Raw genomic sequence first — 23,791 nt, 5'->3', positions numbered from 1 at the left:
AGATCAGAAGTAGTTGTATAATTGGCAAAGAGATGGGGAAGTATTCCCCCTCATTTCCCAGAGTAAGCTGAGGGGGAACGGTATAGTACAGTGGTCCTCAATCTTACCCAGAAAGGGCCGGTGTGGGTGCAGGCTTTTGTTCCGGCCAAGCAGTGACACACTTGATTCCACTAATCAAGGTCCTTAGCAAAGACTACTCTAGTGGTTGATTAGTAGAATCAGGTGTGTAACTGCTCAGTTGGAACAAAAGCCTGCACCCACACCGGCCCTTTCTGGATAAGATTGAGGACCCCTGGTATAGTAGCATAGTAATTTGCAGTTGACTAACTTCCAGAATGTTTTGGGGAATCAATTTGTTTTATTAAGCACCAGCCTAACAATGAATTGGCCAACAAGTCATTTTCATTTAATTACAACCATGATACACAGTATAAAAAAACACCAAAGGTTGCCCAAACAGACAAAAAGTTCAACCTTGCAGTTGAATTTTCCAGTGGCTGTCTACTGTCCTGGCGCAGACAGGCTTTTGTTCATAAATTGTTTCTTCACAAAGCAAATCCACCACTAGAAGGAAAGACATTAATCAACTTTTATACCACAAGAAAGTAAGGTTAGCATCAGCACTGGATAAAAACTTTTAGTTTTAGTCAGTAGATACACTTCATGCATACTGTATGCTTTGCAAAGCATTTCACACAGCCTACAATCAAATCTAATCGGGGGATAAATGGGATCCTGGGACAATGGGACTGACCAAATTTGTGAAGGTTCTTGACAAGGGGTTAGCAAACGTCCCTGAAGAGCAGACATCTGACAGAAGGAGTAACTCTTTAAACCTCACCTTGCTGGGCTTATCCGTTTGGGGGTCGAAAACACGGTCGCACAGCCTCAGACCCGTCTCCTGTCGAATCTGCTGTAGGTAGCCTCTCATGGTCTCTGTGGACAGTAGCATAGATTTTACATCCATGTGCTTCCAGACAATATGTAGCTGATACACACACTTATCTGATAAACAATCTCAACTTCCTCAGTAACCTGTAAAGATAATTCTACCAGGAAGTATCTCTTTTTCCATTACCCTCTTCCTGCTTGTTTGTGGGCTTGGCATACATGGCATTGAGAGGGAAACCTGGTTCTCCTGGAATCGGGAAGTTTGTGATTCCCAAGGTGTACATTTCTTTCTCTCCTTGGCCCCTGGAGCTACACTGCAAATGTCAAAACCAGATTAAAAGGTCAACACACAGACAAATTAACTGTACCATGCTAAACACATATAAAAATGTAATGCGCCTATGATCCTGGGCTTTGCATACAATGCCCTGGTGAACACTTGCTGAATATAATACTTGCAAATTACAGGACATTCATACCTTCTGTAACTTCTTAAGGCATTCCGAAATGTACAGGGTCACGTAAATCAGGGTTCTGTCCGCTTCATTCTGGGGAGAAATAGAAACACAGGAGTTACCTTTACAATGATAAAAGGCCATCTTTATTCTCATTTCCTGGTTTTCATGCAGGATAAGAGATTAGCATTTTTATCTAATCAATATTTTTATTCAAAAGTCGTGTTCATAATATAAAGTATATGTATGTACTGTATAGTTCCGTGGAGTATGTTGTATTTATAACAAATACAACTCCTAATTAAATTTAAAACTACCATACATGCTCTAAAGCAACAATAGCAGTGCTTAGAGAAAATAAAATCAGTACGCAATATGAAAATCTAAACAAGGCAAATGTACTCCATCCAAGTTACACATCTGGCATTCCTGGAAAAAAAATAGTATATGTAAAGTGCCACCTGTTTCTGACTGGCAAACAGGAGTCTCACCTTAATTTCATAGTTTTTGAAGAATACGTTAGCTTTGAAGTAGTAGATGGCCTCATCAATGATGTCTGAATCTTTGGCTGAAACAGTAAACATATATACAATATATACAAATGCAATATGACATTTTCACGTTAAACATGTATACAATGCCACACTATTCTTTCATGGTGGCTTAGAAAAGTAGTGTGCTGAAAGTACTATTTTCAGTTTGTGTCACACACCATCAACTTCATTCTTGTGAACTTATTTGAAACTATGTGCTTCTATTTGCAAAAAAATATCAATTAAAATGTTAACATGCTATACTTTCAAATATACCACATGGCTGAGCAACATACTAAAGGTACTAGGCATGTGTGGGGGTATATTTATGTAGACAGTGAATTAAAAAAAAAAAACAAAGTCTCAGAATGTGCCAGTACATGATATTAACATCGGATTTGTGGTGGGCTATCACTTTAAGGTTGACTTCGCTCCATTGCTTCGCTCCCTGAACATTTCCAAATAAGGAAGCAAGCGTTTGTTGTAGCCACGCTGGCTAAGTGGGCGTGAAACTCAAATTTTCACCCATACACAATCCAACAATAGTCGTTCATGTACATCAAAAAAGGAGCCGTTTTCGGACAGTATCGTTCATCATTGATAACACTGCAGTATGTCACACGGGACTTAAAAATACTTACTCTCTCTGGGAGCGGGACCTTTAAACTGGGTTTTCAGGGGAAGCAAAGCCATGTTCCCCACCAGCTTTGAGTCAGAATCCATCAAATTCGAATGATAAGCCTATTGTTAAACAAAACAGAAATGTTTAGTAACTTACAACTAAATTTGAAAAGTTTGCATACACTATGGAAATAAATTAAACAAGAAATCAATCTAGCCAATTGCTTTTTGTAACACAGTTATTTACCAATCTTTTTCCTCATTCTGATATCTAGGCTATATGTCCCTGACACTGACAGGTACGTTATCATAGTAGCAGCAGGGTAACATAACTGCCTAATAGATTTGGTATTTCCCTATAAAGATTGACATCAAATAATCTAGCAAACGCAGCGAGACATACAGGAATTCATCTAATGTTGCAAAGTAATAATAATGTCTTAAACAACAACCAACAAACAAACACTAGTTAGCAGCTAGCTAGTTATTGCTTTCAGCTAGCCACTTCCTTAGCTAGCGGCTGCTACTTATCCATTTGGTATCTAAAATACTAGCTCTATCGACCGCGCCTGTAAATACATTCACTGTATGGCCAAAAAGAAGCAAATATACAGCGGAAACGTTATAGTGGTCTGAGGTAAAAGATTATGTAAAAACACTTACCGGCATCTTGAATTTGAAGCTAGCTGGCTACCCTTCCAGACTTGCTACAGCAGAAAAAGCTACCAACCACAGTCTCTGCAACCAACCTACAAGTTAGAGCATATTTTTTGGCGAAACCACACATTATCGCCACCTACGGTACCGGAGTGTGAATAACAGACGCACGAGGACCCGTACCGTGGTCCCCAGATACCGATACATTCCTGGATATTTTTTTACAGTCTATAAGATTCAGGCGAATCACGATTTTAGAGATAAATTATTATCTTTCTTCAACGGCCACCTCAGCAGGCTATGGTTTGACATACACACAATAACTTTAGTTCCAAGTTTTATTGATACATTCAGTTACAATAGTTGTTATCAGAAATGTGCATCAGGTGTAAAGCTGTTGAGAATTTTAAGTTTTTAGGTACACTTGAACCTAGCTAAATACATTTTTAAATGAATTTGGAATGGAAGATATACTGTTCACCAGGTTGTGGGTTGGTGAAGCATATCTCCATTCTTTTTAATAAAATCATAGATGCAGGTGCTGGGACACGCCTCCAAGCATGTGCCTGCTGTACAGCCCTGGAATTTGTGCACTTTTCAGGGTTTCCTACAGCAGTGGTTCTCAAACTTGGACCTGGGGGCCCATGTGTATGCTGGTTTTCGTTCCAACCACAATTTCAATTCTAGAATTTTAACAAGCTGTTATTTTTTCTTAATTATGTACTCATGTTTAGAGGGATCATTTACCCTCTTAAGCCACATTATGTCAGAAATAGCTATGCATGGCATTAAATTCCAATGTTCACAATGTGCTTATTGAGCTGTATTGCAAACAATTGCATAAAAAGAGGTAAATTATTTTTAAATGATCAAATTAAAGTCTGAGGTGAATCAATAGGCTCCTAAGTGGTTAAAGTGTGGAGACTTGACCCTTAAAACAAATCATCTGGAAGATAAAGAATTCAAAGACAAAGCAAATTGTAATCTGCCAAACCTGTACTGTACCCACAGGTTTAAGAAAAAAAGTTTATGAAATTAAACATGTGTTCAATAACCTAATTAGGAACTTATTGATGAACCTCAGTCTTCAATTTGATTATAAATATACATATTTCATGTTTTTATTTAATTGTTTGCAATATAGCTCAATATGAACATGGGAATTTTATTCTTCATGGCATGTACAGCTATTTCCGGCATAATGTACCTGAAGAGAGTAAATAATCCCTCTAAAAAAGCACCAAATTAAGAAAAAATAACATCTTGTTAGAATTGCAATTGTGGCTGGAACGAAAACCATCTTACACGTGGGTGCCAAGGACCGGGTTTGAGAACCATTGTTCTACAGAAATCAGTAACATTCAGACACTCCCTCCTTGCAAACATTAACTTATGTGACCTCATTTAATTACACAGTATTCGGATACAACTTCACACTGCCACACAATAAAACTTATTGTTTGTTTTTCCTTATTTTTTTCTTCCTGCTACTCCTGAATTTCCCTTCTAATTACATCAGAAATATTACTTGGGAAACCAGGGTAACACTGCAGACCGATTTTTGGAATGGTGTTTCTATAGATAGCCTATATACAGCCTACTTTTTATGTTATAAAAATCTATTATACAGGGAATACGTCGCTTTTTCAGATACGCAGGCGCAAGAGAGAGTGCTTCGTGGGGTGTATGTCCCTCCTGTTACACGACCTTTTCCGATAAGTAAAAGGGAGCACACTGCAACGTTAAGCACCGTCGCTAAATCTAAACTATTTGTAAAAATTGCGAAAAGACAAATTATGAGAAAACAAGTGACATTCGTGGAACAAAACAGTAACGGAGAACATCTAATCCAGCACGAAAGCAGTCGCTACTTAGCAACGAGGTAAGCATGCATGGATAACCTGATATCAAGGATAGATCAAATAGTCCGTGATTCTGGTAACAGAAACTAGCAGTGTCGATTGGGCTTTGGAAATATCAAGTAGGTCAATAGCTGTTTAAGGGATTGTCACATATTTTATTGTTGTCTTTAAGAAATTATACAGTTATAACAGCTATAAAACTTCTGCTGAGCTGTAGCAGTTTTTTTAGGGTGACATTTCTTACATTGGCTGTGTAATTCTCTGTGCTGTTCATAACGATATTGCCAGAAATTGTATTGGACGACCGTCCGTTAACGCTTACATTTTATATAGGTAGCCTGCACACGTTTATATAACGTTTTTCGATATAGAAATACTAGCACATGGTTAGTTAATAGATTATTTTACTATTATTTCTCCTAGGTCTGCAGGATCTTGTCCACAAAGGGGCAAATATATAGGTATGTACTACTGCATGTTATTTATTTTACTTGGATGTTTCCAAGTAGCCAAATACTTATACTTTAAGCCGTCGTTCTACTTGAAACGGAATTTCCTGGGAAGGTACTGGTGTGCAGTTACTTGTAATGGTACACCTGGTGATCTGTGAATAGGGACAGTGGAAATTGACTGTAATAGGAAGCTGTTCTCTCTCTCTCTCTCTTTGCATTAAGGGAGCGGAGGGAATACAGCTGTTGCCATGTTTTCAGTTACATCACAGCGGCCCAGTTGTTAGGAATAGCATGTTAAATAGATGCACATTATTAGTTTAAATAAGTTGTATTTATAATACTGAACTTTACTTTTATATTGATTAAATCACCATTCAGCAAAGTGATGACAATTGCTATTGTCAAGAAAGAAAAATATGTTTTGAGGCTGATTTATGCATGGTGTATGTTATTTAGTTTTTATGACATTTAACTGTCAATGACAGGTTCTGACAGTCAGTTCAGTGGTCATGATACCAGTGCCAGAGGCCAGAGAAGATCCCATTTCAAGGCCCCTCCACAGCAGACGTCTGAAGCCCATCAGATTAAAACTATACACATTCCAAAGTCTTTAATGGCTGCTCCATTTTTACAGGTAATCAAACTGATATTTTTCTTAAGTTTTGACTGTTTGTACACACTCTATTTGCTGCAATTCTAGCAATTTATAAAATTTATAAAATTCCCTAAAACTGTATTTGCTTGTTCATAATGTGTAATCTTTTTCCGAAGCGGTGCCTTTCCTGCAATCTTAGTGATGTGATAATTCACGTTTGTTTCATTTTATGTGCCTGCATACATTGTGAAGTGAAAAGTGTTCTGTTTATTTAGATTTGGTTGTTTTTCTATGGTTGGTATAATATTGAATGACTCACAAGTAGTATCTTCACACTACATCAGCAGTATTAGCAAAAACCCATCCACTAACCACATTCTGTATACCTTCCAGCATCCAAGCCTGACACATGGGCAAAAACGTTACCTGTACAGCATTGCCAACGTGTACAGCACAGAACATATGCAGAGACTGATGAAAAGACACTACCTCGATGTGTTACACCACTGCATCAGAGCAGGTTTGCAATATCTCCTACACTTGCCTGAATGGGAAGGGACAAGGAAAGTACATTCTACATTTGATTTAAATTATCATTGGCACTGATGCTACATTGCAGGACTTTGTAATATGTAAACCTCTGTTGGTTTCCTAGGTGCACGTGGATTGGGAGAAAACAGAACTCCACAGTTCAAAAAGAAGCACACATCAGAATTGGCCAGTAAGGCTGATTCCCGATCTCTTGACAGTAGTAAGCCAAACCGAACCAGACAAGCAGCTGGAGTTCATTCTGGGAAGGTCATCCTACCAAGCATTGGCTACAGTCAGAAGAGGTGAAAACCCATTCCATGGAATCTATGGGAAATATAAAATCCTTGAAACAACAGCATTCAATTAATAAATGATGTCTGAAACTGTCATTAATATTTCATCATTATGTAATCCTGTCTTTTGTGATGTGATTTACAGGACAGCATCCAATACTTCAAATGAAACAGGACTGAGAATGCTTAAAACAAATGAACATGCAGCACGAAACGCATCTCTGAAAGGCAAGTATATCAGGGGTCGGTCAAGATACCAAACTCACCAAGCTCAGCAAGCTGCTGTACCAGACTTTTATAAATAAAAGTGAGTTGGTCATATAGCTAATACTATTGTTTTTTTGTAATTATGTGGCATTTGCAAACACAGTGATCATATGTGCGTATATGTACACACACACACAAACATTTTATTAGGTACACCTATCTAGTAGCAGGTAGGACCCACGTTTGCCTCCAAAAGAGCCTAAATTCTTTGCGGCATGGATTCAACAAGGTGCTGGTGGAAATATGCGTGCTGTGTGTGTATGTGAAAATATTTTTGATTAACACTGACATTAAAAATATTTTCCAGCAGCAAAACGATGGGAGGGCCCCCCAGAGAAGCAAGAAAAGACTGAAGAAGAGTGTCTGAGTGAAAACATGAGCTCTCTCTCAATAGAGCCGGAAGAAACCCTCTCAGAGGCCTAATCAGATGCATTATGAAACAAAGACTCCACATTTCAACACTGAGATACAAAATAGTAAAATGGACCAGTAAGAATATATGTTAGTGTACTATATACACTACTGTGAAATAAACAATTTCAAAGCTGTACATTTTAAATGTGATCATTTTAGCAACCAAAAATACACCAAAACCAAAAACCATTTTCTCTGTGAACTGACCTGAGAGTGATTTGTAATTTTACTGTATACTGAAAGTGAGCATGGACATGTCTCCTTACCTCACAAACAGTCTACAGTATCAGGAGGATGCAACACTGTCCTTCAACATTAGTAGCTCATCACCACATTGTCGGGGTTGCACTGTCCCCTGCCATGTTCAGGTGATAATTGACATTTCTAAACTTTCACTCCTGCTTGAAATTAAACGAAGTCCGACTTAAATAAGAACCCATTGGCATACCAATAGGTTGTACTAGATACATTTTCAGACAGCATAATAACCAAACATCTATATACGTCTTTGTTTGACAGCAGAACAGGACACTGGATATGACCCTTCTTAATCATTTTTCTCACATCAATATGATTATAAGGGACCCACCTTTGCTTCCAGATGCTGTTGATGACATGAGTGCTTCTTAAAGCAAGCCGATATAGATTGCTTACCTAAAGGCCACTAGGTGGTGCCATGTAAAAAGCCAACACCCTTAAGTTGGGCCACAGACACAAAAACAGTAGGCTACCTATACAGTTCAGGTAGAGCGTTGAATGCATGTCGGGTGTGCTATATGATTAAACATCGATGGCAATTGGCAACAAATTACCTTAAGTTAAAAATAGGGATTCCTCTAATTGGATGCAAAAGTATCCATCAAAATCTGAAGAGCCTAAAACAATTTTTTTATGGCAATCACGATAACACTACAAATTAGGCTACCATAACTGCCCTTTATCTCTTGATGAATGTATAGGTGAACATTCTCAGTTTCCATAAAAAATGCTGACAGTTTGGAATTCTAAAGCACGTAGTTCGACTATGGTAAATCAGATATGGTAAATTTAAGAAAGCTGTATATTTTCAAAATTATACATTTTCAAATATCAAACAACGTAATAGTGGTAGGAACGTTTAAGGTAAGTTAAATAAATGCACGTCGGGTTTAATACTGTGGTTTGTAGGAATTAGATCCACCAGATCCGACGTGGAACGAGAACTTGGCTGCGGCTTCACTTCAAGCAAACCGCCCAGCCAATGATGCAAAAGGGCAAAAAAAGTTTCCGCTGGTCGCATCTACTGACTGAACTCTGTCATCCCGCCACAGGTGTGGCAGCGTCACTAGCGTCGTACTAAGGCGCGAGGGTACCGAACGCCGGTGACAGAAATTTCCACACAGGCTAGCGTACGTTGTTGTGTGTGTACCTGGGTGAACTTAACATGAAATGAAACGATGAAAGAAGAGTTAAACGATAGTTTATATACGAAGTAACGTTGGCTACCTATAACTAAGAACCCACAAGTAAATTTCTGTCACCGACGTTGAGAGCATAACCCAGCAGAGATAAATTCACTGAGTTAACGTTAGCTAGTCAAAATGAAATGCGTCATTGAAGGAAACAACGTGAAAGGTATGCTAGGTTAGGAAATTTGCTCGATGAAACTAGCCTATAAGCTTGTCGTTTTGTCAAATTAGCATCGTTATTGTTTAGTTTGAATTTGCCTTTGTAGATTTATATTCTTGCGGGGTTACCAGTTCCCTAACGTTAGGTAGACTAGTAGCCTACACAGTAAAATGTCCAGTTTAACTCTAACTGTGTTAATTCAACTCTTAACAGATTGCATTTGGTCATTCCAGAGTGGGACCAAATGTTATGTGTTAGTGTTGCATTACGTTAGAGTTGAATTAACACCGGACATTTTACTGTGTAAGCCCCTAAACATAACCTAATGTAAGTGGGTGAACGCACATGCTTCATGCTATGCATGCCTCCTTGCGTCTGGAAACGTACTTGAATTTCATTGAGCTACGTGAAGTGGCTGCACCCCGGGCGACCTTGTTCACATACTGGTCAGCTTACTTTTTGTCTGACTGGAGGTGTAGAAGGTATATCCACTAGGGGCAGATCAGTGCTTTTCTTCAAATGATTCCGCCATTAGTCTTGGCTTCCTAGCATCTGCCACCTAATTTAGCCTAAACTGTGTACTGCCCCCGCGGTTTGTGTGGGTATTGCACCTTGCTGCCGCGCTGCGTTAATTTTGAGGACGTGCACTTAGGATGCTAGTGAATGACCACAGAATACACATGACAGCAATCTCGTGTTCACGATAAGAGCACATGTCTCAAATATGCACTGGTGTTTGGGTTCCTTGCGTAGAGTATGTACCAGGCCTTTTTCAACAGACTCAGTAGCGATTAACAACGTTAACTTTGTCATTTGTGTTGTGACCACATATTTTTGATGAAACGCTACATGTAGCGGTTGCTTAGGTAGTGTCGTTCCCGATTTACTTAGTACATCTTGACAAAAATCATGTAAATTAATATCACATTAGCTTGTTTACATTTATTTTGGTAAGATGTCAAAAAGAAATAGAACTTTGCTAACTTATTCAGTTATACCTAGCCTGGTGTAAGTGGAAAGAGAAAAAAAAATCACCATTTATTAGTTTGTAACTATGTACACAATGCAGGGAGAAAATTAAGTTGTTTTTTGCCCTTTTATTGGCAGTCTTTGGGAAGGCCCTTCATGCGCTCTCACGCATAGGCAATGAGCTATGGCTGGACCCTCTGGAGAAAGGAGTAAGTGGCATCAAGGATAAGCAATGAACATAGGTTTCCAAAAAGTAGCCATTTCTTTCTGGTCAAGGTTAGCTTGATAAGGGTTCAAGCAAAAAAAAAAAAAAAACAACAAAAAAAACCTGTTTTTATACAACATTAAGTTTTTTTTAATTAAATGTAGTATAAATGACAAGTTTTGTTATCAGTGGCTAAAGCAGCTGCATGCACCAGTGATTGATGGATCTGGGCCAGTCTAAAACCAGTGAGTGACGCAGTTTAAGTTATGTGACAGTGTTCAGTCTTGGCCCCCTCTTCTTCCCTCTGCAGTTGGCAGTGAGGTCAGTGAACATGGCCCACTCAGCCTATGCCTGCTTCCTTTTCTCGCCGCTGTTCTTCCAGCAGTACACTCAGGGAGCAGAGCTACCTCGTGACCCCACAAACCTCAAGTGCAAACTGGCCATGAAGGTACAACGCCATCCAAAATCTGTCAATTTCTGTGGAAATTTCTCTTTGGCCTCATGCACACCACATTAAACAAGGATCATACTTCTTAATACATTGCCTGAAAGTACACGAAACAGTACACATTAAAGAATTAATTCTAAATAACAATATAGGAATATAGGATGCATGACTTATTAAAAAATGTATTAAAAGGCCCTTGGCATGGTTGTGGTAGGTTCAGTAAAAACAGGAAATAAGGTATTACAAGAAACATATCTGGAAAACCAGGAGGACCACCAACAAGCATTAAAAAAATAAGATTTTTTAATGCCAACCTGCTGTAAATAAGGGGGTGCAGGGGTCTGAGGACTGCTATTGTTCTGCAGACAAGTGACTGATGTCTGGTTGCAAAGGAGCGATGGGTAAAACAGGTGTACACTTCCTGTGTTTCAGTCAGTGCTGCCACTTTTCCGTTGCCTAGCTACCATTGAGCGCAATGTGAAGAGGTGCAAAATATCCATCAGCCTCCCCGACAGCCGAGTGATTTTCCAGTTTTTCTGCAGGCATGGTAGGCAGCACAAGGACAAATGAGTATATACTGCACTATTATTATTTGTATTTTATTTTATATGGAGGTAGTAAACTAGGAAATGGCAATGTAAAGTCATTTAACAGGGTGTTGGCCAACCACAGTTTGTATTATAATGACTGCTCTTTATCCAGCTTGCAATCTGCCGTCAAAATATCAGCCGTTGCTTGTTTTTTGTTTTTGTTTTTTTCCGTTGAATTAATGGATGGGTATTACAGTTCGGGAATAAGCACTTATACCTGCCTTTGCCCTTTCCTGCTGATGTTTTTCACTTGGAGTTCCATGCTGACATCATCTTAGTCAGTAGACACCACCTTAGACACCACTGCTTATGAATCATCAGCAAGCTGCGCACTGCATTTGTCCCTGGAGCTCCTTTCAAATTTTCCCTTAACAAACACCCAGTCACAGAGGCCTCCTCTTGCAGCCATGCAGGTTTTAAAATGTAATCTGATGGACAACATTTAGATTAACTGAAGATTGTGTTCCCTACATGAATATAAAATTAATATGAAATGCTTTTGTTAAAACCAAATTCCTTTTTTGAAGGCATAATTTATTATTTGTAGTCATTGAAGTAATTACACCTTTGTGCTGTATAGACAGAAGATCAACCTAAGGTTGTCTATATCAGTATCACATTTGTTCAGAGAATAATCTTTCTGATTATTCATTTCAGATGTGGCCACATGGCATGTAGTAAACAGTAGAGGGCAGTGGATCCTGTCTAGGTAGTTAATTCTCCATCAGAATAAACTGCTCTCAATGTTGAGTGCAGAAAGTGGAAAGGCAGTATTTTTTTATCTCTCCAGGTGTGTGTTCTGTTTGTACTCTGTCTCTTCTTTTTCCTTGGTTAAACACGTTAGTACAGTTCACAGTATACTCACATTGCACAGTGTGCCAATATTGTTATTGAACATGTCTTTTTTGAATGAACATATGTGTTGCTTACAGAAAGTATTAGTGCAGCATGTCCCTATGTTGCACGACACAGGTATCACCAAAACACACAATCTGGGTTTCCAGGAGTGTGAGCCCCTCCAGGCTGTCTTCCCAGTCCATCTCTGTCCCAACGTTCTAAAGGCCCAGGCCAGGTGAGAAGCTGCTAGTTGAGACATGTCTTTGTATGTGAAGACAGTTAGGGTTTTTTTGAATGTAGCATTTAAGTAAAACTTTTTTATTGTAAATGATGTGCAGATGTGAGTAGGTGCTTGTTTTCCCCTGAAAAGTGGGTTGTGGAACATGCTCAAATCACTGACCTGGCGCAACTGGGTTGGTGACGTTATTCGGTAAATCGTGATGAAATTGGACCGAGCAGAAGAAATGCAGTCACTGCCCTTTTCTTTTGACTCTGTTATTTCAAAATGTGTTTCCCCTCAAATGTAATGAGGTCACTGGTTTACGCAGAAGGGAAAAGAAAAATATAGCAGGCAGGAAAAACTGAGAAAGCTGAAGACCAATTTTGCCTGATGGTGTTTTTTTAGAAAAAAGCTGCTTTTCAGAGGATGGTGGTTGTCAGTAGGATGTGTGAAAATTACATAATAACACTCTTGTTTTTCCCACCTGTTTTTAAAATATTTTTTTACCAGACTTCTTGGTGACATTGTAATGCACTTTCCTGTCTACCAAGAGGAGGTCACTCTGACACTGTCTCCAATGAGGGTGAACGTGAAGAATTTCTACGAAGAGGATAAGGGTTAGAGATAGTTCTGTCTCATAGTTCTGTGTTGCTTGTGCATGTGTCGACTAATTATTTTTGTAACTTCTATTAACCTTCTTTGTGTTTCAAAACTGTTCGAAGTTTTCAGTTTTGAACTGGGTAAAAAGATCTAAGTGTGTCAAAATGGCTGCTGGTGCTTGCCTTGTGCCTGGTCTCATGATAGCCTGTTTATTTGGGAGCAGAGCTCATGAAGGCCATGCACACAGAGATGTCCCTGAACCCGGAGGAGTTTGACTATTTCCAGGTTGGAGTGGACTCTGACATAACCTTCTGTCTGAAGGAGCTGAGGGTAAGGGGTTATTTTAAGATGGGTCGTATGTTTTTATGAGGGCTTATTTACGACCCGGGCTGGAATGTTCAGGAGTTTTACCTACTGATCATATTTGCGTGCACCCAGCCCAAGCAAGAGCAGGCATTTTTTTCAGGTGGTTTGACCTCCCCAAAGTACTCTTGTCTTTCCTCTTCAGAAGGAAACTGATATCACTAATCAGATTTGGGCAGGAGTCCCTTCCTGCACACCGGGGCATGTTAGACAAGCAATGTGGGCTTCTTGTCGCTGATGATCGAACCAAAACACAATACTGAACTATAAACGTGTAAAATCACTACTTCTACAGAAAGACAGTTACTCTTGAAAATATCCCTAGAATATCCCTAGGAAAAAAATTAATATACGTGCACTATAAAGGGTAAAAATGGATGATGGTGGTGCTAAATGTGAGGCGTTTGATCATTTTTACAGTACAATCCAAAAATCTATCCTGCTTTATATATCGTCCAGGCTACATGGCATTCCTTCATTGTCATCGACATCAGAAATTTAGTTAAATGTCGTGAACTAATTAGCTTTGTGTTCACACATTTTATGGGAATGTTCTCCTTAAGGCTTACATCCTGTCACTGGGCTAATACGGTTCAAAGGCACCTCAGCCCCCTGTGATTTTTGGTTAGTACACTGGGCATTAATCATGGAATAGCAGGCTACCTACTGCTCGGTACATTAGCACCCCCTGTCCCGTGACCTCTGCCCTGGTTTCCTCAGGGCCTGTTTGATCAGCATATGCAGTGGAATCTCCACTTAGCGTAGGTGCTCGTTACGGGGCGCAGCCTTACGAAGCCTCCACCATCGACCGCTGCGTGATTCCGTCTTGCCCTGATTCCCTCGGGCAGGTGGACCTGGCTTTGCATAATTGAGCTGCCTACCTGTCACATTGAGTTACAGGGTCATTCGCTGCATGGGACACTGGTGGCATGGGACACAGCGTCACATGACTGGCCTTTTCCTGTTGACTTAGCATGCTCTCTGACACTGGGCTTCAGTGAAACTAGCGATGTTAATCCTTCTCCTGTTTACTGTGGGTCTTGTCAGAAAGCAGAATCATTGTACATGTTGTTTTTGTTTTTTAGTCTATATGATATTTGCACTATGCCTTAGTTACATTGAAAATAATTTAACAGCTTTTCACAAACAAATTATTCTTGATTCACCTATTTGAAATACCCAGTCATGATAGTAAGCCTGTACCATTGCTGCAAGATCCACCAGGGTAATCAATTCAGGGTAAGCGCATTAATTAGCATCTACAGCCCTCGCTCCCTGGGTGCTAGTAGTATTTGGTGGGGGCGTTGAGTGCACTGAGGCTCAGCTCCAGCACCAGAAGGGTGTCTGATGAGTCGATGATTCCATGGTCCCGCAACCTGGCGCTGGAGTTCTACGACTGCCCTCTTCTTCAAAGCGCTTCACGATGGGCTCCTTCACGGCCGCTTCCTGCTCGGCTGTGAACTCCTTTCCCTCCGGCGCTTCCTGGTCTTTTGTGATAGCAGCCAAGACGATGGCTGCCTACTCCACATGGATATCCGTGCATTGGGCCACATGTACAGGAACCTGGGGCTAGGCCCTGCTGCGCATGCTGTAGTTCCTGGTGCTGTACGAGCCCCCAATGATCACCGCGATCTTCAACATGTTGGCGCAAGCCACCACCGTCACCCACAGGGTAACCAAATATTCTTGTGAAACCTATCACAGAAGGTCTTAAATTCGTCAAATTTACTGCCATCCACAGTTCGAGCAATGATCTTTCTCTGACATTAAAATTCCACTCCCCGACGATGCCGTACAGTTCATGAGCTGGAAAGAGGTGCCTCAGGCGGCTCTACGGTAAGTTTCTTTTGGTAGTTAAGGGTTTGCACCACTTTTCGAGCTAAATGGAGTGCATGGCTAATCTAAGACATGGTCTGTCACACCAGACTTTCTGCTGGAATGTCAGCTCCTCCCTTGTTTTCAGCAGACACCTCTTCCCCTGTTGCAGCTTTTACCGGTGGAGGTCTACCGAGGAAAATGGTCCCTCGCTTCCGCACAATAGTACTCTTGTCTGCCATGGGCGATGGAAGTTCCGCTTGCTGAGCAGGAACCCGTCATGACAGCTGTCTATGCTGTGGGTTCGGAGGAGAGCCGCGTCAGGCCAAAGTGCTCCCGGTTGGGGAACATGTCCGCCTGTCTTGGAAGCGGCCATGAAGAGGAGGCCATCGTGAAGCACTTTTAAGAGGAGGGCAGCCCGTATTACTCCAGCGGCAGGTTGTGGGACGCCATGACGTGCGTCTTCAGAATGTGACCAAATGTCACAGTGACAGATGACCAGTTACTCTCTGCCTCATGAGACGTACTGCCACAATTGGTGTTCAAACCAGTTCTGGACTGTGGAGTACCTCAGGGCAACAAGAACCAGTGCTTGGAATAGAGCTCCCACCATGAAGTTTGATAAAGAAATCTCTGTCTTTAGGGGTTGCTGTCTTTCGCTGAGTCCTATTGTCTGCCTGTGGCCATCCACTTCGGATTACCTGGGAAGTAAGGCCTCTTTCCTGAACTTTTCTCCTTTCAGATATTGTTATTATTATTATTGTTCCAGTGCATGAATGGGCCTCATGGTCTTGTATTGAATGCAGATGGTCAATAGCCTCACAGGGTGATGCACAATTGGCTCTAGCCTCACCCTGGGATGTTAGAGTTTTAGTCGGCTGCAATTATGCTGAGTGCTGCAGCAAGCGTGGTTTGGCATTCCAAATTGGGGAGAAAAAAGGGAAAATTATAGTAATAAAAAACTATTCGTACAGCACTTTTCATACACAGAAATTGTACCTCAAAGTGTTGCATGGCAGAAATAGCGAAGCCTGTGAGCTCCCCGTTTGGGCTCACATACTGTTTTGTGGAACATGTTAATCCATTTTAGCAGAGGGAAAAGTGCTGTCTTGCCCTCTGAGTTACCTACGTTATTGTGTGACCTCTAAGAGCCAAGGTGAGTGGGCTGTTCAGACTGTGCCAGAGAGCTCAGACTCTGGGCTTAGGATTAGTTACCCACACGCAGGGTAAACTCAGGGACAGGCGCTGGAAAGAGACGATTAAGCAAATGTCAGAATGTAAAGTGATTGCGAGCGGAGTGTAAATACAGGTCCCCTTGCTATTGCTGTTTTTTGGGACGGCTGCCCTTCTGCTCTCTCAGGCCGATATCCTTCTCTGTGGTGGACATGGTGCTGGAGGCGAGCGTGGTGCTAGCCACCCTGGCTGACCCGGAGAGCAGAACCCCCTCCCAGGCTCCAGGCCCCCAGGAGGAGGCCAGGACCGCAGGCGCACCAGGGTAAACCCCGTCTTTACCCTCGTCACCTTCTCCACTGCTTCCACTGGCAGAGCTTCGGGCAGAGGTCACAGGTTCAAGCTTCTGCAGGTCCTCTCAGTGGTACTGTACAATACAGGGCTCTCTGTGAGATGCACTGCAGACCTGTCTGAGTAAGGACAAGGCTACTCCCTGATGATTCAGTGAAGCGGAACGGGAGCGCGCTCACGCAAGCACGAATGGCCGCACACAACCTCACACAACCTCACACAACTCCACGCAGGCAGGCGCTAATAATTTGAAGCTAAAAGCACGTTAAAAAAAGAACACACTCCTGCTCCTTCAGCACCCCCCAGTCATCCACTGGCTGGTTTCTGCAGGGCTGAGCGCAAGGCTCACCGCAGCTCTGTGACGGACCGAGCTGTCCGCGTATGTGGGGCAGAGCGGTACTGTGACAGAGGCCTGATAGTCTGTCTGTAAGCCTCGTGACCGCTAGTGACCCTTCCAGCTCGGGCCGTGATGTCAGAGCGGCTCTCCGCCGCTCTGTCCGCGTTAGCGTCTGCGCTCTGAGCCGGAGAGGGTCCCAGCCGGCTCTGCTGCGCATCACCGCACATCTGGGGTGCCCACGCACACTGCAGTCAAGCTTAAAGCACTCTGCGCTGATGCTGGAAACTGAAGGCTCCCGTACACACGCAGATTTAACGCAGTCTGGGCATATTTCAGTTTAGGTTAGAGATTGATAAGTAATGCAAATCTGTAAGGACACAAATGTGACAGGCTGTTAATTTTCCACCTGTTTTAATGTAGTTTTTTGTTTTAGATTAATATACAGTACATTCATTTTCATTTGCTAATATGAAAGGATTTTTTTTTTCTTCTTGTAATCTGAATATGGACTCTATAATCGGCTGTTGAGGGATTGTTGCAGTTTATGTGGTATTTGTAAAGACTCGCATGCAAAGATAAATCCCCGGAGGATTCTTTTCCCCCACAATATCAGCGTTAACACCAACTCCTCAGAGAGAACACAGCTTGTTTAAATTTGGATCTGAGTTCCACTGCAGTACCACTGAAACCCCAAAATACGTCAGGATCCAGGAAAAGCAGCATTCATTATATAACCACTAATAATTACAGACTGCAGCTCTTCCTACCTGACGAGAGATGGCATTATGGCCACCCCCACTCTTTGTTCAGTGAGAGGCTTAATTCCTCATCAAAGGGCATTCATGGGGGTGTCGCGAGTCTCAAAGTTCATTAACGTTTTCTGAAAAGTGATATTTAAATTCTATAAAAGGAGTAAATCTAAATCTGTTTAACGTTTAATCGTATTGTGAAATTGTGTGCACGGAATACATTTGTCATGTGTTTATTTTTAAAGCAGCGAGGTTGAAATCTAGCCTTGGTCTCAGGCAGTTGTATTACCCGGCTCTCAGACCAAAGCTCAGCAGAGGTTTGCTCTGTGGTGTGGTATGCACAGAGTGTGTCCTTACCTAGACTCATTTCTCAGGCAAATGCTGTGTGGGTCAGCACCTCCTTTAACATTTTTTGAAAGATATTTTCACAAGTATACTTCAAACCAGAGATAGTACAAATTGTAAATGAAAAAAGGTTCCTAATAGAGCTTGTGGCATGAGACCATGTATTCAGTGTTTACACTAGCTTGGTGACTCCTGCTGTGGACTTCTCTAAAATACATACATTCAGGCACATAGGCTGATGAGTATTGAATGTATTTTCATCCTAGTGAGGGAAGAAATGAACAAGTGAAGTGAAGAGGTTGCGCGAATAGGGGTAAGATCACAAGGCTTCAGCTGCAGAGAGCAGCGTGGAATTTACTGATGACAGTAATCGAATGTGACTTTTTTGTTTGTATTTTAAACCCAGTGAAAAGCAGCCCCCCCCACTGTGGTTATTTTGGGCATGTGAAATTCAGAGACCTCGCCAGCCACGTGCAGGTGAGCAGAGAACGGGGGGAGAGGCCTGCCGCTCACAGCGTGTGGCTCTGGAGCTCTGCCATCCAAGGCGGGCGCTCCAGAGGTTATTCAGAGAGGGGGCGTGGTCTCCTCCACCACTCCCCCTAACACACACAAACATACACACGCATGCCGGCACGTGCTGAGCCAGCCCCTCACGCGGCACAGGCTCAGACACGCATCAGACGCGAGCACGTGGATTATCTGCACAATCAGGCAACTGCACAGTCTGCGCACGCATAGGCACACACACATTCTGCCTCCATGAGAATGCAGTATACTCACTTATCTCACCAAAGGCTAGTGTTGAGGGTGTCATAAGTCTCAAAGTCCATTTTCCTGAAAAGAAAGCTTTAACTGAAGAATATAAGATTCTTAAAAAAATGTGATCCTATTGTCAAATTGTCTTGACAGAATATATTTATTTAATGTATTTCTTTAGGAGAGAGGACTGTCTGCTCTCCTTATGTATAGTTTCACTTTACTCCGACTGGGAAAGGTTACAGGTGGAGATGAGATTACAGTACAAAAAGGGTCACGATATGGAGTTGAACTGGGTACCCTGGAGATTTGCAGACGGGGTGGGAGTTGGCTGCCCTGCTGACCACATGGACTCCCTTACCGCATGTATTTAAAAAGTGCCATATATTATTCCTACAATTAAAGCAGCATTTCAAATGCAGATTACTTGAGGGACATAGTCCTCATGTTTCTAGTCTGGCACTTGCTTCTGCTTGGAATCAGACTGTAGTTAGTAGTTATTTATGGCAGTAACCTCTCATGAATTCAAGTCAACATGACCGACTTGATCACATGCAAGTTCTTTCTCAGAACTGCAGCGCAGGTTCAAAATAGTGTTTTTCGGGCGGTCAAGTCCCTCAGTGATGTGACGCTGTAGTAACAGAGGGAGAGATGGACTCTGCTGACACAGTGCCTGACATGTTTTCAGGTGCGGAGGTGAAACAGACTCCCGCAGTCCTGCTGCGTCCCAGCCTCCCGTCCAGGGTGACATCACACCCCGCCTGGGCCCTGTGGAGCAGCTGGTGGCCTCCAGTCAGGGCAGCCCTGTTTTCAGTGGGCAGGCCCGTATGAGAGAGCTCCTCGGCCTGCACAGCAGGGCTCATGTCGATGATCGAGGAGAGGTCAGGGCTGACGGTGGGCTGGGGTCGCAGGAGCCCGCCAAGACTACACCTGCGCCTCCAGCTACCTTGAAGGTAAGGAGGGCAGCTCACATCTGCACCCTGATGGTAAAGCAGTGCACCTCTCCTTTTCCTTTAAGATCACTTTATATTTGAGTCACAATGAGTTTTAAAATATTGAATATTCAAAGCTCTCTGAGCAATAGCGTGCGGTTCATTGTTGTTTTGAGGATTTGACATACCCTGAGAAAATGGAAATTTCTGGGCTGCAAATTTGGGTATCAAATTTACAAGTGCAGTGAGGAAAACAATTTGTAGTGTGAGTTTCTGTCCAACAGGCGTAGCTGGCGCATGTAATGAATATCAAGCATCATGCTAAGAAGTTTGGGTTTCTGCAACATTTATGAGAGATCTACTTGCACCTAAAGCACTTGAATGATGCCTACTGTCTCAGTGCAGGAATGACAGTGATGGCTATCCTTTATATAGTGCCTCCAAGGCAAATCCTATAGCCTTCCCTTGCCAAATCTGGCTCTCATTCTGGCCATTAATTATATCCAATCTTAATAGGATGAGTAAATCCAATTTAAATCTCATGGGGACTTTTGGTGCAAAATGGCTGCTATACACAACCATCAGATTGGTTCTGAACATCTGTTGCAGTTGGTGATGTCACCTCCCCTATGTATCAAGTGCTTTGAGAATCCTGAAAGGAAGTTTTATCAACGAAATGCAATATTGTTGCAAAGTGAAGGTAACATTTCGTTTAGCTGATTGGTTTAGCCTGACGAGTGTTTGCATGGCCAGACTGAGACAGCGTGATATAAAATTACACAGCACAAAGCATGACACAGTGCAGTCCTACACACCCTGTCATCGGAGCAGAACATTCAGTACGCTGGTACATTAGTGGAAAATCACTGGCAGCCTCCCGGCAGCGTCACGACCACAACCACCGCATTCTGACACCCCCGGTGGAAAGACGCATAATTGCAGCCTTCGAAGGGATTCACGACGCCTGAGTAATTCCCACTCTTGCTGCGCAGACTTTATGAATCGGCTTGTTGGCCCCTGAGGTTATGAGCATGGAATTGCATCACCACCATTTACAGTTTGTGTTTGCCCACCTGTGTATGAACTGCAGCTCAGGGATTTTTTTTTTTTTTTTACGAAACCATTGGCTTTTCACATACACACGCTTTTCACACATTTCACACATACACGTCTGTGTGTCTACTGCACGCTCAACCAGAAGCAGAAGCTTATCAATACTGTAAAATGTTAGACTTTTTTTTCTCAGTCTCCCGGGTTGCTGTTTCTTGGAGAGACAGCGGGAAGGTTAGCTGGATGTTAGCGGTGCTGTGTGACTCAGGTGCCAGAGCAGCAGCTGTTCCTGACTGCTGCAGCGGAACTGAACCCTCCGTCCCTCGCGTTCCATTTCTGTCCTCTCCTCGATGTCCCCTCAGCTGCTCACTGACCTGCACTTAAAATAAATTATCTGCTCATTTTTGTCTTGACTGTAGTTCAGTGACGGGTTGAATTTGCTTCCTTCAAGCCCCTGGATATGGCCAAAGTACATTCTTAGTACAAAATATATAAATGAAATAGTGAACCAACAAGAATAATTTATGTATTTTTGTGTAATGCTGTAATCTTGTGGTAAATTCTGTAACATAATGGAATGTTGCTTGAGTAGATATTTTGTTTCGGGTTCGCCTGAACTTTCTTTTAGTAGCTGACATATTGCACCTGCAGGTGCACACACCAGTTATGTTTTTGGCCTGTTGGGAAGAGTTGAGGCCGTGAACTAAACCTGCAGACCTGACTCAGCTGATCAGCTGTCAGATCACATCGTTCGTTGAACATGTTTGTATGTGCGCTTTTGCTTAATCCACCAATGGGCATTTTGTTTAACGGCTTCAAAAACAGAATTTCACCCTAATCAGATACACTAAACTGACTAGTTGTAACAGTCACTGGTGAGACTATGAACTTTATGCAGAAGTTGTTGAGGGCCAAAGGTTCTGCCTGTGGAAGTGAATGGCAGGTGCAGCGTTTGTGTTCATGTGATGGGCTGTTGAGAGTGCTGCATCCTGCCTTATCCACCACTAACCCGTTTGGGGGCTGTTTTGGCAGTTCTGCTCCCTGCTCTTCGCTGCCGTGTCCGGGCCGCAGGGTGGCGGCGGCGCCGCGGCAGCGCCCAGTCTGGCGCGCTGCAGCGACTCTGAGGAGGAGGAGGGACACGACGCGGGGTTCGACGCTGACCCGCGACCTCCAGAGAGCCACGCCTCCGCAGGACGCAGAGAGATCTGACCGCAGGTGCCTTCTATCCGCTCGGCCCGTAGGAAAAAACGGTGGTGTGCAGTCTGGGGTTCCTGAGAGCGTTGCCACATAGGCCAGCTTCGGTTTTTATTCCACTGTTGTGTGTTCATTTTGGTTCAAATGGTTGGTACTGTTTACCTGAGGTGTTACCCTGCAGGTCCCACGACTGACTTCTCTTTGGTCTCACCCTGATAGGCACACCAATAACACACTGCAGGAAATTCTCTGTGAGCAACACACTGTACTGTACGGTTCTGGATGAATTAAATGGAAATGTTTACCTTCACTGATACAGGGCAGAAGCAGACCCCTATGTATTTGATTTGTACACATTCATAAATAGGCAGGTGTACATGGTAACTGATTGTCCTTAAAACCAGCCCAAGCTGCACAAGCACAGGCTGGGATACAGATTGTGCCTTTGTGGCTCCTCCATCAATACCTGGACATTGTGGCAGAGACGCAAGGTCACCTCTGCGAGCACCTACCCGCAGTTCATCCCACTAATGTCACCTCAACACAATGCACTAATAATTAATTCACAGCTCAGTCTGAGGGTGTGTCGTACTAGGGCGGGGGCAGCCTTTGGTAAATACCTGAGAGGCCCCAGAAGTATGCCATCTCATTGTATATGCCACTGTAAGTTCTGAATACATTACCTAGAAATTATAAATGTACAATAATGATTTTGGGTGCTTGTGATACTTACGAAGCAATACAGAAAGGTGTTCCTTTATATGAATCTCCTTCACCATTTTGTATACCACTCCACCGAGATGTATACTTGTGTTGATATTAGTCGGTACCTGTGGTGAGATTGGCAACAATGAGAACAGTGGTATCAATTACCACAAACTAAGACGCAGTGCAGAGTGCTTGAATACAGTATGGAAGGAACGTTCCGTATGGGATTTTCCTGGCACGATAGCAGGCAGGTACCATGTTTTCAAAACAACCTCTCGCAGAGCGGGCAGGGACTGTGGAATGTACGTGCGAACGCTGAAGATCCCCCGGGCAGGCAGACTACTGTAACTGTGTGGGAAGAGACGCATGCTGGTGCAATACTCTGTGTTCTGCAGAGCCAGGAAGGAACGCTCAAGATCTCCTGGGCGGGTACATAACTGTAACCGTGGGAGAGACGTACCCTGGTGTAGTACTCGGTGTTCTGCAGAGCCGGGAAGGAAACGCCCTACCTTCAACTCGATTGACTTGAGATATGAGAAATATGCTAAATACATTCTTGTTTCCAGGTGCTTGCACTCAAGCCTAAAACACAGTTTAGCTGAAAGGAAAGGAGAAATTTGTGCCACACAAGCCAATGAATTTGATAAATTTAATTCTGCACCAGGACTGTAAGGGGACGCGAAGCCAAATTGAACAGAACTCCAAGGAGGATGATACAGAACATTAGTTCTCCTTGTGTTTAGTTAACTGGACCACCAGTAGGCTACATGTTCACACCTTGAGTAACAAGTGTATACCCTTGAGCCTGAAGTACGTGAGCTAAATTTCAGTAAACCCGGCTGCATATATAGGTATGTGAAAAACAAACAATGTAAGCAACTTGAGCTGGATAACTGCCAACCGAATAAGCTGGAACTGAAGGAGTCACCCATTCTCTTCTGTCCAGCTTTATGTAGGTACAGAGTTGTTGCTG

At 42.7% G+C, this 23,791-nt stretch overlaps 2 protein-coding genes, 1 long non-coding RNA gene and 1 pseudogene across 3 annotated transcripts; 2 read left to right on the top strand and 2 right to left on the bottom strand.

Annotated features, from left to right (window-relative positions):
* Positions 1 to 338: 338 nt before the first annotated feature.
* Positions 339 to 3,320, bottom strand: LOC135265027 (actin-related protein 2/3 complex subunit 3-B). Its single transcript, XM_064354207.1, has 7 exons — positions 3,164 to 3,320; positions 2,521 to 2,620; positions 1,838 to 1,914; positions 1,371 to 1,439; positions 1,079 to 1,205; positions 842 to 936; positions 339 to 564 (listed from the first exon to the last, which is right to left on the bottom strand). The coding sequence occupies exons 1-7, from the start codon at positions 3,167 to 3,169 to the stop codon at positions 502 to 504; spliced, it is 537 nt and encodes a 178-aa protein (XP_064210277.1). The 5' UTR covers positions 3,170 to 3,320; the 3' UTR covers positions 339 to 501.
* A 1,766-nt stretch (positions 3,321 to 5,086) lies between these two features.
* On the top strand, positions 5,087 to 6,038 carry LOC135265023 (uncharacterized). Its single transcript, XR_010332832.1, has 3 exons — positions 5,087 to 5,138; positions 5,443 to 5,480; positions 5,957 to 6,038. It is a non-coding gene; the product is annotated as an uncharacterized LOC135265023 (long non-coding RNA).
* A 2,332-nt stretch (positions 6,039 to 8,370) lies between these two features.
* rad9b (RAD9 checkpoint clamp component B) lies at positions 8,371 to 22,420 on the top strand. The gene is made up of 11 exons (XM_064354199.1): positions 8,371 to 9,185; positions 10,287 to 10,357; positions 10,664 to 10,801; positions 11,234 to 11,348; positions 12,364 to 12,463; positions 12,959 to 13,065; positions 13,272 to 13,378; positions 15,870 to 15,934; positions 16,587 to 16,721; positions 19,623 to 19,887; positions 21,949 to 22,420. The coding sequence occupies exons 1-11, from the start codon at positions 9,152 to 9,154 to the stop codon at positions 22,123 to 22,125; spliced, it is 1,314 nt and encodes a 437-aa protein (XP_064210269.1). The 5' UTR covers positions 8,371 to 9,151; the 3' UTR covers positions 22,126 to 22,420.
* Positions 14,694 to 15,827, bottom strand: LOC135233676 (methylcrotonoyl-CoA carboxylase beta chain, mitochondrial-like; annotated as a pseudogene).
* Positions 22,421 to 23,791: the final 1,371 nt, after the last annotated feature.

Source organism: Anguilla rostrata, chromosome 10 (assembly GCF_018555375.3).
Source record: "Anguilla rostrata isolate EN2019 chromosome 10, ASM1855537v3, whole genome shotgun sequence".
Taxonomy (NCBI): Eukaryota; Metazoa; Chordata; class Actinopteri; order Anguilliformes; family Anguillidae; genus Anguilla; species Anguilla rostrata.
The sequence above is the reverse complement of the archived record's forward strand: the minus strand, read 5'-3'. Positions and strand labels throughout refer to the sequence as shown.

Bases quoted from the DNA above. Each gene is read 5' to 3' on its own strand.
- LOC135265027 (XM_064354207.1), bottom strand. The intron at 1,206-1,370 runs GTATGAATGTCC...TGACATTTGCAG, and splicing joins GCCTTAAGAAGTTACAGAAG to TGTAGCTCCAGGGGCCAAGG. The intron at 565-841 runs GTGAGGTTTAAA...CTTTCCTTCTAG, and splicing joins AAACGGATAAGCCCAGCAAG to TGGTGGATTTGCTTTGTGAA.
- rad9b (XM_064354199.1), top strand. From the start codon at position 9,152: ATGAAATGCGTCATTGAAGGAAACAACGTGAAAG. The intron at 10,358-10,663 runs GTAAGTGGCATC...TTCCCTCTGCAG, and splicing joins TGGACCCTCTGGAGAAAGGA to TTGGCAGTGAGGTCAGTGAA. The intron at 13,066-13,271 runs GTTAGAGATAGT...ATTTGGGAGCAG, and splicing joins TTTCTACGAAGAGGATAAGG to AGCTCATGAAGGCCATGCAC.